Consider the following 11,953-nt stretch of genomic DNA (forward strand, 5'->3'; position numbering starts at 1 on the left):
CAACTTTTGGGCATGGCTGCAAAATAAAAAAAGCCTCTTCCAGCAGGTAGAGAATTTCTCAGTATTTCTGTGCCTCTGCTCTTTCAAAATGTAGTTGGAATCAACACGGTTTGCATTTCACACAAATATGAGAGCAACATCACAGAAATTTTTTGACATTATCAGTCAATTTATATTCATTTTATTATAAAATAAATACAAACCAAAGGGTTTTTACATAAATATATTTTTTAAAAAGTCTAATACTGAGTCAATAGGGTTTGCCTAGAAGTTCTGGAGCAGCCAACACAGAAGTCAGTTTTACAGAGAGGAAAAAGCATACACCAAGAACCTTTAAGGACACCATGTCATCAAGGCTGAACAGAGGAATCTGGAGGACCTGATATTCTCAGGTACACAAGACTGTGCCTGTTCACAAACTTCCTCAGCATCCGAAACCTTTTCAGCTGAGCTTTGCAGCCTTGGTGCGATACATATTTAAAGTACTTGCAATCTAAGGAAAGAAAAAACCCAACGCTAAGTTATGTCATGATACAAGCAAATACAAAATGCTTTCATTGTTTCAATAATATGCAAACAGCTAAGAAACATTTCAGTAATTAAAGGTATTAAAGTCCAAGACATGCTCATTAGAGACAACTGCAGCATTAAATAATCTATCCTCACTTTGTCCAGTAAACATTCTACATGTATCTAAATGCCCATTACCTTGCAAAATACCTTTTTTTTCTTTCATTTTTGTTCTGTAAATTAGATCAGAAAGCAAATTCAAGAGTGTAAAGCAGTATTGATATCATACATTAATTCAGTATGCTGGATAAGGAAAACAGAGGCTCACATTGACACAAGTACTGAAACTTCATTCAAGATAGTCTGAACTGGAATGATTTTATGAGCCATCTGGAAATAAAAAGGAGATATCTGATACTACTGAAAGCAAAACAAAAATTATCCAAAGAGCTTCCAATATGAGAAACTGTTCTATGAAGTACAAAATTAAAAGTTATAGAAAACCTGACAATTAACAAGTTGCTTATCAATCAGAAGTCCAAAGCAGTGTAGAAGCCATTGTCTGCACACCATATTCCCATTCTCAATTTAGCAGTTGATTTTTGGCCTGGTCCTCCCTTTGGTTTTGGCAGCATTTCAAATAATGCTACTTTAAAGGTAATGATCTTTACCTTCTTACCAAGCTCCTGATGGTTTTCATTCAAGACCATCCCTCCTCTTTCCTGCATTACAACATCCCCATGGTCCTTAATGACCAGCTGACCCCCAGTATTGCTGAGACACTGCCTAGGCTGGCATCCAGCAAGCAAACTGCCTGCAGTGCTCCCAATATTCCAACAGGAGGGAGTTAGGGTTTGAAGGTCAAACAAGACAAATAGTATCGCAGCTGCTCAACAAGGCCAGATAAAACTGAATTCTAAACCATGGTAAGACCAGTTGCCCCATTGTTAAAAATCAAACCAACTGAAATACCTTTCATGGTCAGCTCCAAAGACAAGACTCTTTTTTAGAAGAAAGAAACATTTCTGCCAGATAGTAGATCAGCTGCATCCCATGTCATTAAGGCTAGAATTAGACATCATTTCTGTTCTATGTAGTGAAAAGAAAAAAAAAAAAAATATACCCTTTCCCAGTAGGAGTCCAGCCACCAGAGCTTTTTCATACGAAAGGTTTTTATTTTCCTGCCAATTCCTTTTTGCCAAGTAACGGCTAAAATGGAAGGCTGGCCACCAGTCCTTCCTGGAGTTCCACTCTTGCTTGATCCAGTCAAGATGCTTCTCAGAGCTGGAAAAAGGTTAAACAAGTTACAGAAAAGGTTAAATTGCGATGGAAAGATTATTAGGAGACAGTGAATGTTACAATCAGCTTGCTACAACTCTCCTAAATTGCCAACATAGGCACACTGACTTTAATACCAAAACACTAATACAAGTATTTTTATATAGAGCTTTTTTTTTTTTTTAATCCCTGGCAACACTTGTGAAGCTGGAAGTGAACTATAGCAGTCTTATGAAGCCTTGACAATAACACAGATTATGGTGTGAAATGAAGCAAGCCTTTCACTTGTGTACCAGTTTGTCAATAGTAATATGGATGTTTCTCCAGGTTTGTCAACAAATGAGTAGTATGAAGGGGCTGCTTTGTCCTTAGGAAAGGTTTGTGTTACCTCCAGGCATACTCAAAGACTAATTTACCCTGAACATTTACTACTGGTAATCACTAACACCCTTAAAGCAAGCATTTCAGCAACACAAACTCCTTCCAGCCCCCCAAGGGAACCTACAAGAAACAAAGGGGAGTTTTTGCAAGGGCAGGTGGAGACAGGACAAGGAGAAATGGCTTTGAACTGGCAAAGAACAGGTTTAGATTAGATATTAGGAAGAAATTCTTCACTGTGATGGTGAGGCCCTGGGTCTGTTTTGCCCAATATAGTATTTGGTGAGTGGTTTCTCCCTGTCCTTCACTCAACACATGAACACTTGGTTATACTGTCTCTCCTCATCCAGTCGCAGAAGGGAGGGTGGGTGCCTGGCATCCAGCCATGGTCAGCCCACTACACTGCTGTAGTGGGAGGTGTCCCTGCCCACAGCAATGGGACAAGATGGAACACACAGCTGGAACAAGATGATCTTTAAGGTCCCTTCCTACTCAAGCTATTCTAGGATTCTATAAAACTATCGGCAACAGGGAAGTGACATTCCCATACAGTGACCAAGATGCCCAGTACATTTCAAGATACTCTGAAGTCATGTATGAAAAGCAAAAATGAAGGCAGAGTTAGAGCAGAGGGTCACTGTGTGGACTGCCCAAAGCTAGACACCTGGCACATTTGTTTCAACACACTGCATCAGAGCTACTTACATTACAATTTGTTTCACCTGTCCTGCCAAACAGCTCCATGCTTTTGCATTTTCTTTCCAGCCAGCATAATCCAAGGCTGTGAAAATAACTTCTAGGCCCAGTCGACGTTTTTTTCTTTTCTCTGGAAAAAGATGAGGCTGATTAATGAATTACACAGACCAGGATAAACACATTAGTAAGGCACAAGTGAAATACAGTTCTCCATTCTGCCCCCACAAATGCTGCAACTTTAAACATATGCTTATTGGTATAAATTGCTTTAAAAATTCAATATTGTTCTCATTAGTTATGAAAAGTTTGCAGATGTGCCATACATGAACTGAAAAAAGGAGGTTTTAGACAAAAGGTCTACTTTCCCCCCTCCCAAAGAAAAATCATAGAATGGTTTGGGTTAGAGAAGACCTTAAAAATCACCAAGTTCCAACCCCCTGCCATGGGCAGGGACACCTTCCACTGGACCAGACTGCTCAGAGCCCCATCCACCCTGGCCTTGAACACTTCCAGAGATGGGGTATCCACAGCTTCTCTGAGCAACCTGTGCCAGTGCCTCACCACCTTGACAATCAAGAATTTCTTCCCAAAATCTCTCCTAAACCTCCCCCTGTCAGTTTAAACCATTAACCCTAATCATATCAGAAGAGAGAATGAACAATCTTCATTCACGTACATTTCACCAATCTGTTGACCTGCTGGGACATACCAAGCTACAGGAAGACAGACAGCTTGGAACACAATTGATCACCATGGAAAAAAAATAGTCTCCAAACTGGAAGACTTTTCAACCAGCTTGAAGATAATGCTTCCTTAAAGAGAAGGAAAATGTTGTTTGATCAGTAACAATGAACTAAAGAATAGATCTATTCCAAGAAAAACATAAATAAATAAAACAGAGATCCCGAAAATGGAATGAAGACCTTGGAATTCAGAGTAGGGTGCCTAAAAAAAAATTAAGTTGTTTTTGAGATCCTGCCTGTGCCTTACAACAGAATGCTTTGCTCAGCCTTTAAAATGAGAAAGGCATTTGTTTACACAAGTTTGGAAATGACTGCTCATACATCCAACTAAGAAGTTATGGTGATTGGAAAGCTGGCATTTGAGTTGGATTTTGGGATTATTTCTTAAGAAACAAAACTACTTTTGGAAGCAGAAAGAAGGCTGTAGGATAATCCAGAATAGTTTTCTAAAACTAGCATAAGTGAAATGAACAAAGGTAAAGACTTACTTGATTTTTGAAGCATGGTATTAAAATCTATCATTAGTTCATGAGAAGGAACAATATCATGCAAGATCTGAAAAATAAAAAACAAAACCCAGATAGATTATTTCAATGTGAAAGCTTTTGAAGATTTCTATCTGATCAAGAAAAGTGCAGGCTTCAGTGCTTTGGTTGTTTTTAGTTCAGAAAATTAAGAAATCTGGTGCTTTGATGCCTTGACACAAAGAATGTATCTCTAGGTCCATTTTGCATATCCGTGACACTGCTCTGTGACACCATGGATGAAATACCTTGATGGCTGCTGACAAACACTGCATGTGGCAACTACAACATTCCGAAGGAGCAGCCCAAATCCTTATCCACTGTCCCCTTTTTTGGATGCAATGTCATTTTCTCTCTAGGACAGTTCTACGTCCCCTGCTCTGTGCATTGGATCAATTTCTATACTTATCAAACCACTTCTATGATTTATGTATTTTGTAAGTGATTCATGTCTAAAGCCACTGCTAAAACGCACTGAGGAGAATTTCACACAAATCTGCTACAGTTTCAAAGTCTAAAACAAACAAAACAGCCTTATAAACCTGTTTCTAAACAAGACTTGCACTAAAAAAAGCACATTAGTGACATCATGTGGCAAAACATGGTTTGAAAGCAGTACCAAGGGCAAGGAAAGCAGTAATTTAAAACCTTACAAAACCTTAACCCAACAAGGTCTTCCCTTCCAACAACCAGCAAACATTAACTTTTAACTTTAATGCAGAGCTCACTGAAAACAAGCAAAGAAACTAATTGCTAATCAGGATCAATATGTGAAAGAGCATGCATTTAATGATTTGTACAATATTGTAAAGACCAAACTGTAAGAGAAATCAATGCATGCCATGCACAAGACTGCTGATACAAACTTCTGGGACTATGTGAACATGTTCTATGAGCTTGCTTTCTGACTTTAAGTGATATGATATACCAGTTAAAGGCAAAACAAGAGTTGTGATTCAAGGACAGTAAAGGTTTCTGCTCCCTCCCACTAACCCTCCACTTTCTACAAAGAACACAATGGGATAAATAATGTTACAGAGCTCAAGCAAGCCATCAGACCACCACATGACTGACACAGACTTTATCTCCTGACGGATACCTACCTTCAGTGCAGATATGAGGGACTTCTTTGATTCACCCTGCCTCTTGAGGAACTGATAGAGGTAGACATGAGCATTGGGGTTAGCAGGGAACTTGGAGTTGTAGGCATATTCATTTAACACTTGGCGGGCCTCGTTGTGGTCTCCATAAAACTCCAACAACTGGAAGTTAAGTCTGTCATTAGTTTGCCAGATACAGGCAACCAAACTCTTAACAACTAATTCTGGACAGCCACAGAGCCATCCAATAGCACAGTCTGTATCTAAGAGTGCAGCCTGTCAGATAATGCTTATTAGATAATCAGATACCTGCCTGTCTTAATTTTACTGGCTACTCTCAGCACAGAGAGACAAGAATTCACACACAGAAGCTACTCTGGGAGAAAAAGCCTTAATACCTACTTAATTGTCAAAGGATTACCACCACTTGCTCACTGGAAAAAGATGCTGAAGGCACCTGCCATATCTCTAAAGACAGAACTTGGCAGATGCCAGCACCAAGGAAAATTCTTAAGATGTGCTTAGAGAAGTCAGAGCTTATCACTGCTTACAAAAAGTAAAGTATCTCTTTAAAATTATTAATTCTTAATTACAAATCCTAAGCAGATATTTAAAATACCAGACCAAAACACAGAGGGGCTGCATATATTTGGTATCTCTAACATTCCGTGTATCCAGAGAAAACACTGCCCTGCCAAAAATCAGAGAAAGTGCTCTCAGGAATGTAAACTAAAGCAGCTATGCTCCAATTTCTGCAGCACCACAAAAACAAAACATGTAAGCTGTTGGTTTATTTATTTTTCTTGACAATGCACAGACAAAGATTATCTTTGTACTCTGCTCAGGCTCTGCAGCTCTACCAGGAATATACTGTGCTCTATATCAAAGCCAGTGGCACGCACACACAAATGTATTACATTTGAAATAGTTTGTTTTCATTCACACACACAGAAAATAATCTGCATATGGGCATCTTAATAGAAATTAGAAAAGGAAGCACAAAAGGAAGCCATCTGTAAAACATGCCCTTACATCCACATAGCATTTCACGAAGACGTCCCAGACTCCAGGTATTTTAATAATCTCCTTCAAGTTCACTGCTGCCTTCCGAAAGTAACCGTGCATTTCCTGCTCAACAGCCAAGTCTGAAAATCCATCCTCACCTACCAAAACACAAAGGAAGGCCACAAAGTTATTAACTATGCCAAGCACAGAGATCTTGAAGTGCCGCACCTACGGGATGATTACATTTTGCTAAGCAAGAACTCCAGTCAGAGAGCTTTTAGGAAAAGACTCCTCAGTACTGAAACAAGAAATTTCCACTGCTCCTCATTCCAATTTATAATCAATTTCAACTTATGGAGCACAATGAGTAGGAGTCTAAGAGAAGATGCTACCAGTACAAAGTCCATAATCCAAATTCAACATCTGGTTTTTCAGAGAAACAGAGATTTAGTGTAAGTGAAAAAACACTGCCAGCAGGTATAGAACTAGATGCAACACATGTAGCAATTTCCACATCTTTAAGGAAACATAAATTCAAACACAAGTGTTGAGGGCTTTGCTCTCACTCAACATTTCAGCAGCAATCAAGCACTTGCACACCTACTAAACCACTGCTTTAAGGGAATGCATTCCTTTGATCATTATTTTAGGTGATGCTGGCTGTGACATGGGGAGAAAGTTTCAGAACAGCATGTCAGGGCACCTCAGAAAGTGCTATTTTGGCACCATCACTGCTGATACAGAATTCTGTACCAGCCACACCATCACACACTGAACTTTAGTAAAAGAAAAGGTGTCATTGCAGACGATGGTGTCTGCATGAGCAAGCTGCAGCCACAGATCAATCCAAAAATCAGAAGCCACAGATCAATCCACTTACCATGCTCTAACAGGATGTTCTTCTGCTTAGACCAGCTATAATAGTCCAAGAGTCCTCTGTAAGCCTGAATCAGCTTCATTTCCTTATCCTGAATGACTGTTTGCTCTCCAAACCTCCAGCTTTCTGCCAGGGACAGATTCTGGTAGGCTTCATCTATTTGCCCATTACAGAGGAGATGAAAGACATGCTCCAAGCAGACCTGCAACCCAAACAGTCCAAAGCACAGCATTTCACACTCAAATGTGGAGATTCTCAGTAATACAGCAAAGTCCTACACACATGTGCAGAGATAGAAAAGACTTACTGACATGCATAAAAAAATACTGCCAACACAGGTAATGAAGAATTTAAATTATTTGTGTTGTCTCAAAAACCTGTTTGTCTTTAACAAGTGCTGTACCTATTTTAGAAGATCTAAAAATGACCTGAGGAAACCCAGCTGGGCTGTATTTTTCAGAGCACCTGAAAGAGAGATGTCCTACCACCTTACCATGTTGATTTGGCATCATAAGATAAAAGCATAAACCTTCAGCTAGCTCCAGAAAACCCTTGTATGAAACTTCTTTTGAGGACCTTCAACAACAGAATAAAAGACAGAAGCACCATCCCAAGTGAGAAACAGCCAAGGAAACCAAAACAATATTGGTTTGAATGAGTCATTACAGGAAAAAAAAAAAGAAAAAAAAACATAAAAACCCTCCAGCTGTGTGGCACAACATACAGTTTTGTAATCAGATTAGCTACTCAAAAAGTGAGAGAGTAATGAGGCAAAATTTAAGTACAAATGTTTAGTCAGGAGCACAGTGGTCAAATTAAAGACTGGAAATAAAATATGCCAGGTAATTACCTGTATTTACATGTCATTGGGACATGCATGAAAATTAATTTGACTGTTTAAAATTCAAATTAAAAACTCAATTAAAAGGGTTTTAAGCACTTCTAAGGACTGAGAAGATGCATCTGTGATCAAACATACAGCCTAAATGAGAAGGTTAGGTATAAAATGACTTTTAAATATACAATTGGGTAATTCAAATGTTAGGTTTGAGGTTTTTTTACACTAATGTCAGTCCTATATTTCAAGAGATTTGGAAATTAATATTCAAGTAAGTAATCAGGTAAATGTGAAAAATCATCAGGACTGCTTTATGTACACTCACCTTCAAGTACCTTTTTACTCCTAAAGTCTTCATCTGTTCCATGAAACAGTTGAACTCTTTCATGCTGCTTTGGGAATGATGCCACAAAATTTCAGTTCCTATTCTCCAAATCATCTATTAATGGGAGGAAAGAAAATAAAAACCAACCTTAGGACAAAAATGGCAACAGACACCATACATACAGTCTTACTAAACTTATAGTTACTGTAGGACATGAAAAATGTACATTTGAACTGCAAATAAAAAAATAGTACAAAGCATAATCTACTGCTATAGTAACCTACCTACTCATCCAGGAGGACTTCTAGAGTCATTCAGTGAGTGGTTCAGAATTGCTCATGATAAATGCAGCCTTCCAGAAGAACTTATGAAAACTGCATGCCAGAGGGTTCCTCTCCCTTCACCGAAAAATCATGTTCTTCTTTGATATGACCCCCCCCCAAGACACCAGGGATACACAACTCTTTGAACTTAATAGCAAAGATTTTTTTCCAATTTGATGTAGCTCCCCAAATGCATGCACTTGTTGGCACAGTCTGCAAGCTAGCCATATTCATGTACTCCATTCATTTAAGAGCTCTGATCCTTTTCCTTCCACATGTTTCTGTCTGAACACCTGTGAGGAGTTTTGCAGCTACTGGAAGAGCTGGTAAGAACCTAAATAAGCCACCAACCTACAAACAGATTCTCACTGATGGCATGCCAGAACCAAACACATACACTGGTTTTCCATTTTAGAAGACTGCTTTTACTTTTCATAGATACACTGCTGATGGAGTGAACTTATACCAAGCCAAGTTTTTTTCTGTTGTGTCAAGGATCTATTTAAAAAAAAAAAAAACAACATCTCTGTGATTAGTGAATTAAGACAAATGCTGGTCCTGAAGTATATGGATGCTGCTTTGTAGTACTTTTTCAACTGCAAAAAAACCCAGATAAGGAACAGGGGCTTACCTCTGATGGACCAATGTGTTCTCTGGAATAGTCCTTCTCCAGTGACTCAACATAGCAGGTCAGGAACTCTGCAGCCCTTTTCCACTGCTTTTGGAGCAAGGCATCCTGGATGTAGCTTAAGCATGCTTCCTTGCTCTTCTTGAAGTTTAATTTGTGTTCATTGGAAGATACTAAAAAAAAAAAAAAAAAAAAAAAAAATCAACTGAGCCCACAGCTGTCAAAGCCCTTATTCAGATAGCCACACACTCTCCATTTCAGCATCTTTCTCATATGGACACTACAGAGAGTGTGGTTTTGAAGATAAACACAGCTGTTAGTCCACAGGGAAACAAGACTATGAGAAAAGCTGGAAATGTGATAGGAAATGGCATTTTCTGTAAGCAGCACATAGCTGTACTTGAAATTTCCATTCATTTGAAACAGTGAATAGCAAATTATGTCACACTACTGCCCTACTAGAATCAGAGAGCCATGGTGCTTTAGTAACTTCACAGTACTTTTTGTCATATTTTGGGGACTACTCTCTTCACTTATAAGTCATCACCTAAGTTTGTGATCCCATGGTGCTGCAGATTGCATGCACACAAACAGACTATTCCAGTACCAAAGGCTAAGCAATTACCACAAAGATAAACATAGAAAATTATTCTCATTTGAGTACAAGGCTGCAAAGAGGCCATTTGGCCTTTTTACATCAGTTCAATTTATACTGAACCAGAATTTCATTCCCATGAAGTGTTTAAAGCTCACAGCTGCATGACCCTACCACAATGCTCATCCATAAAAAGCCACCTGCAAGGCACATAGAGGCGTCACCAAGGCACATCCTACCTGGATGCTGTAGGCAAAGGAATAACTCAAACAATGGCTAAGTGAGGTAATCACAGAACCATTAGGGTTGGAAGGGACCTCTGGAGATCACCAGTCCAGAGCAGGTGACACAGGAACGTGTTCAGGTGGGATTTGAAAGTCTCCAGAGAGGGAGACTCCACCAACTCCCTAGGCAGCCTGTTCCAGTGCTCTGCCACCCTCAATGTAAAGATCTCCCTCGTGCTGAGGTGAAACTTCTGGTGCTTTAGTTATGGCCACTGCACCACGTCCTGTTGCTGAGCACCACTGAAAAGTCTGGCATCATCCCCTTGACACCTGCCTTTGAGATATCCGTATGCATTAATGAAATCCCCTTTCAGTCTTCTCCAGACTAGAGAGGCGCAGCTCCCACAGTCTCTCCTCGTAAGAGACGCTCCAGTATCCAAATCATCCTTGGTGCCCTCCGCTGGACTCTCTCCAAGAGCTCCATGCTTCTCCTGTCTTGAGGAGCTCAGAACCGAACACAGCTCTCCAGATGTGCCTCACCAGGGCTGAGCAGAGGGGCAGGATAACCTCCCTTGACCTGCTGGCAATGCTCTTCCCAGTGATGCCACGGGCCCTCCAGCCCTCAAGGGCACACCGCCGCACGGCTCACAAAACAACTACGGCTGTTTCCAATCTCTTTCTAGAAGCGGGAACTCGGGGCCACGGCTCCCAGCGCAGCACGAAGGAGCTCACAAAGAGAACTCACAGACGCCCCGCCCTTACCCGGCTGTTGCGGCAGGAAGGGCAGGCGCAGGGGCGGCTCCAAGGCCGCCTGAGCGCCCACACTCCCCCTCGTCCTCCTCCTTCTCTCTCCCACCACCGCCGGCGCCTCCTCATCGTCCTCCTCCAGGAAGCTGTCCATGGCGCCGGGCTCCGACCTCACCCTGCAGCTCGGGGGACGCGGGAGCTCAGCCGGGGCCGCCCCTCCCCACCCCTCCCCTCAGGCCGCAGGAACCGGGGGCGGGAGATCCCGGCAGGCGCCGCGTCCCGGGGAGCGCGGGGCGGGAGCGGCCCCTGCGCGTGCGCGGCCGCCATGAGGGGAGCGGGGGAAATGAGGGAAGCGGGGACAATGAGGGGAGCGGGGACAATGAGGGGAGCGGGGGAATGAGGGGGAAGTACCGCGCTGGCAGAGCAGGCGTTTGTTTCCAGATAGACCACAAGCAGAGCATGACTGGAACCGTGGCTAATACGCTGTTTACCCTAAAGTAAATTAGCGAGCTCTAGTCACTCTCCATTAGCTGCATCGCTACTCTCCTGTTCCTTTAAAACTCGGCGTTCTACAGAAGGAAAAGGTTTTTGCATTGTAGAGCAATAATGTTGCCTGAGGTCCCACTGGATTTTGGGAATCCATCTGCCTTAGCCTCAGGATCTGGTTTATACAAATTAGTGCTGGAACTTCTTTCTTTAAACCGAGCTTGCCCTGGACTGTTCTGATGTGTGTAAAGTCCAGTTTACCGTGTAAGGTCTCCCGAGAGTTCTTGTCTTTTTCAGAACTGCCCAGATAGGGGAGGGTGAGTAAATAATAAACTTAGATTCAGATGAAAGGTTCGTGTGATGCAGTGTCCTAGATGAGCTGTGATCGATAACCAGCGGCAGGAGCAGTGCAAGTCACAGTGGTTGCTTGCAGCATTTAAATACTTAAACATCAATATCATACCTTAATGTGGTATTAATATATTAATAATTACGTTATTAATAAATCAGTGTGGGGATAACAGAAGTCTCCATTTGCTTGTCTTTTTTTTTAAATCCTGTGTTCTCCCAGTAAAGGCCAGCATTTCAGTTAATAAGTATTGTTATTAATAGATAGTTAACTTACTTGACTGATGACAATAAACAATAGCACCACATATTTATCAGTGCCATCTTC

At 41.2% G+C, this 11,953-nt stretch overlaps 1 protein-coding gene across 1 annotated transcript; it reads right to left on the reverse strand.

The window, feature by feature from the left end:
• Positions 1-214: 214 nt before the first annotated feature.
• TAF1A (TATA-box binding protein associated factor, RNA polymerase I subunit A) lies at positions 215-10,945 on the reverse strand. Its single transcript, XM_062489319.1, has 10 exons — positions 10,807-10,945; positions 9,229-9,398; positions 8,275-8,388; positions 7,115-7,313; positions 6,262-6,392; positions 5,233-5,391; positions 4,094-4,160; positions 2,872-2,992; positions 1,634-1,794; positions 215-493 (listed from the first exon to the last, which is right to left on the reverse strand). Exons 1-10 carry the CDS (start codon positions 10,943-10,945, stop codon positions 351-353), a joined length of 1,404 nt encoding a protein of 467 aa, XP_062345303.1. The 3' UTR covers positions 215-350.
• Between the last annotated feature and the right edge of the window lie 1,008 nt (positions 10,946-11,953).

The sequence above is a fragment of the Cinclus cinclus genome, chromosome 3 (assembly GCF_963662255.1).
Source record: "Cinclus cinclus chromosome 3, bCinCin1.1, whole genome shotgun sequence".
Classification (NCBI taxonomy): domain Eukaryota; kingdom Metazoa; phylum Chordata; class Aves; order Passeriformes; family Cinclidae; genus Cinclus; species Cinclus cinclus.

Excerpts from the sequence above, each read along its gene's own strand:
- TAF1A (XM_062489319.1), bottom strand. The coding sequence starts at position 10,945 with ATGGACAGCTTCCTGGAGGAGGACGATGAGGAGGCGCCGGCGGTGGTG. Across the intron at positions 4,161-5,232 it reads CCCTCATATCTGCACTGAAG|ATCTTGCATGATATTGTTCC; the intron begins GTAGGTATCCGT and ends TTTATTTTTCAG. Across the intron at positions 2,993-4,093 it reads TACCATGCTTCAAAAATCAA|AGAAAAGAAAAAAACGTCGA; the intron begins GTAAGTCTTTAC and ends ATCTTTTTCCAG.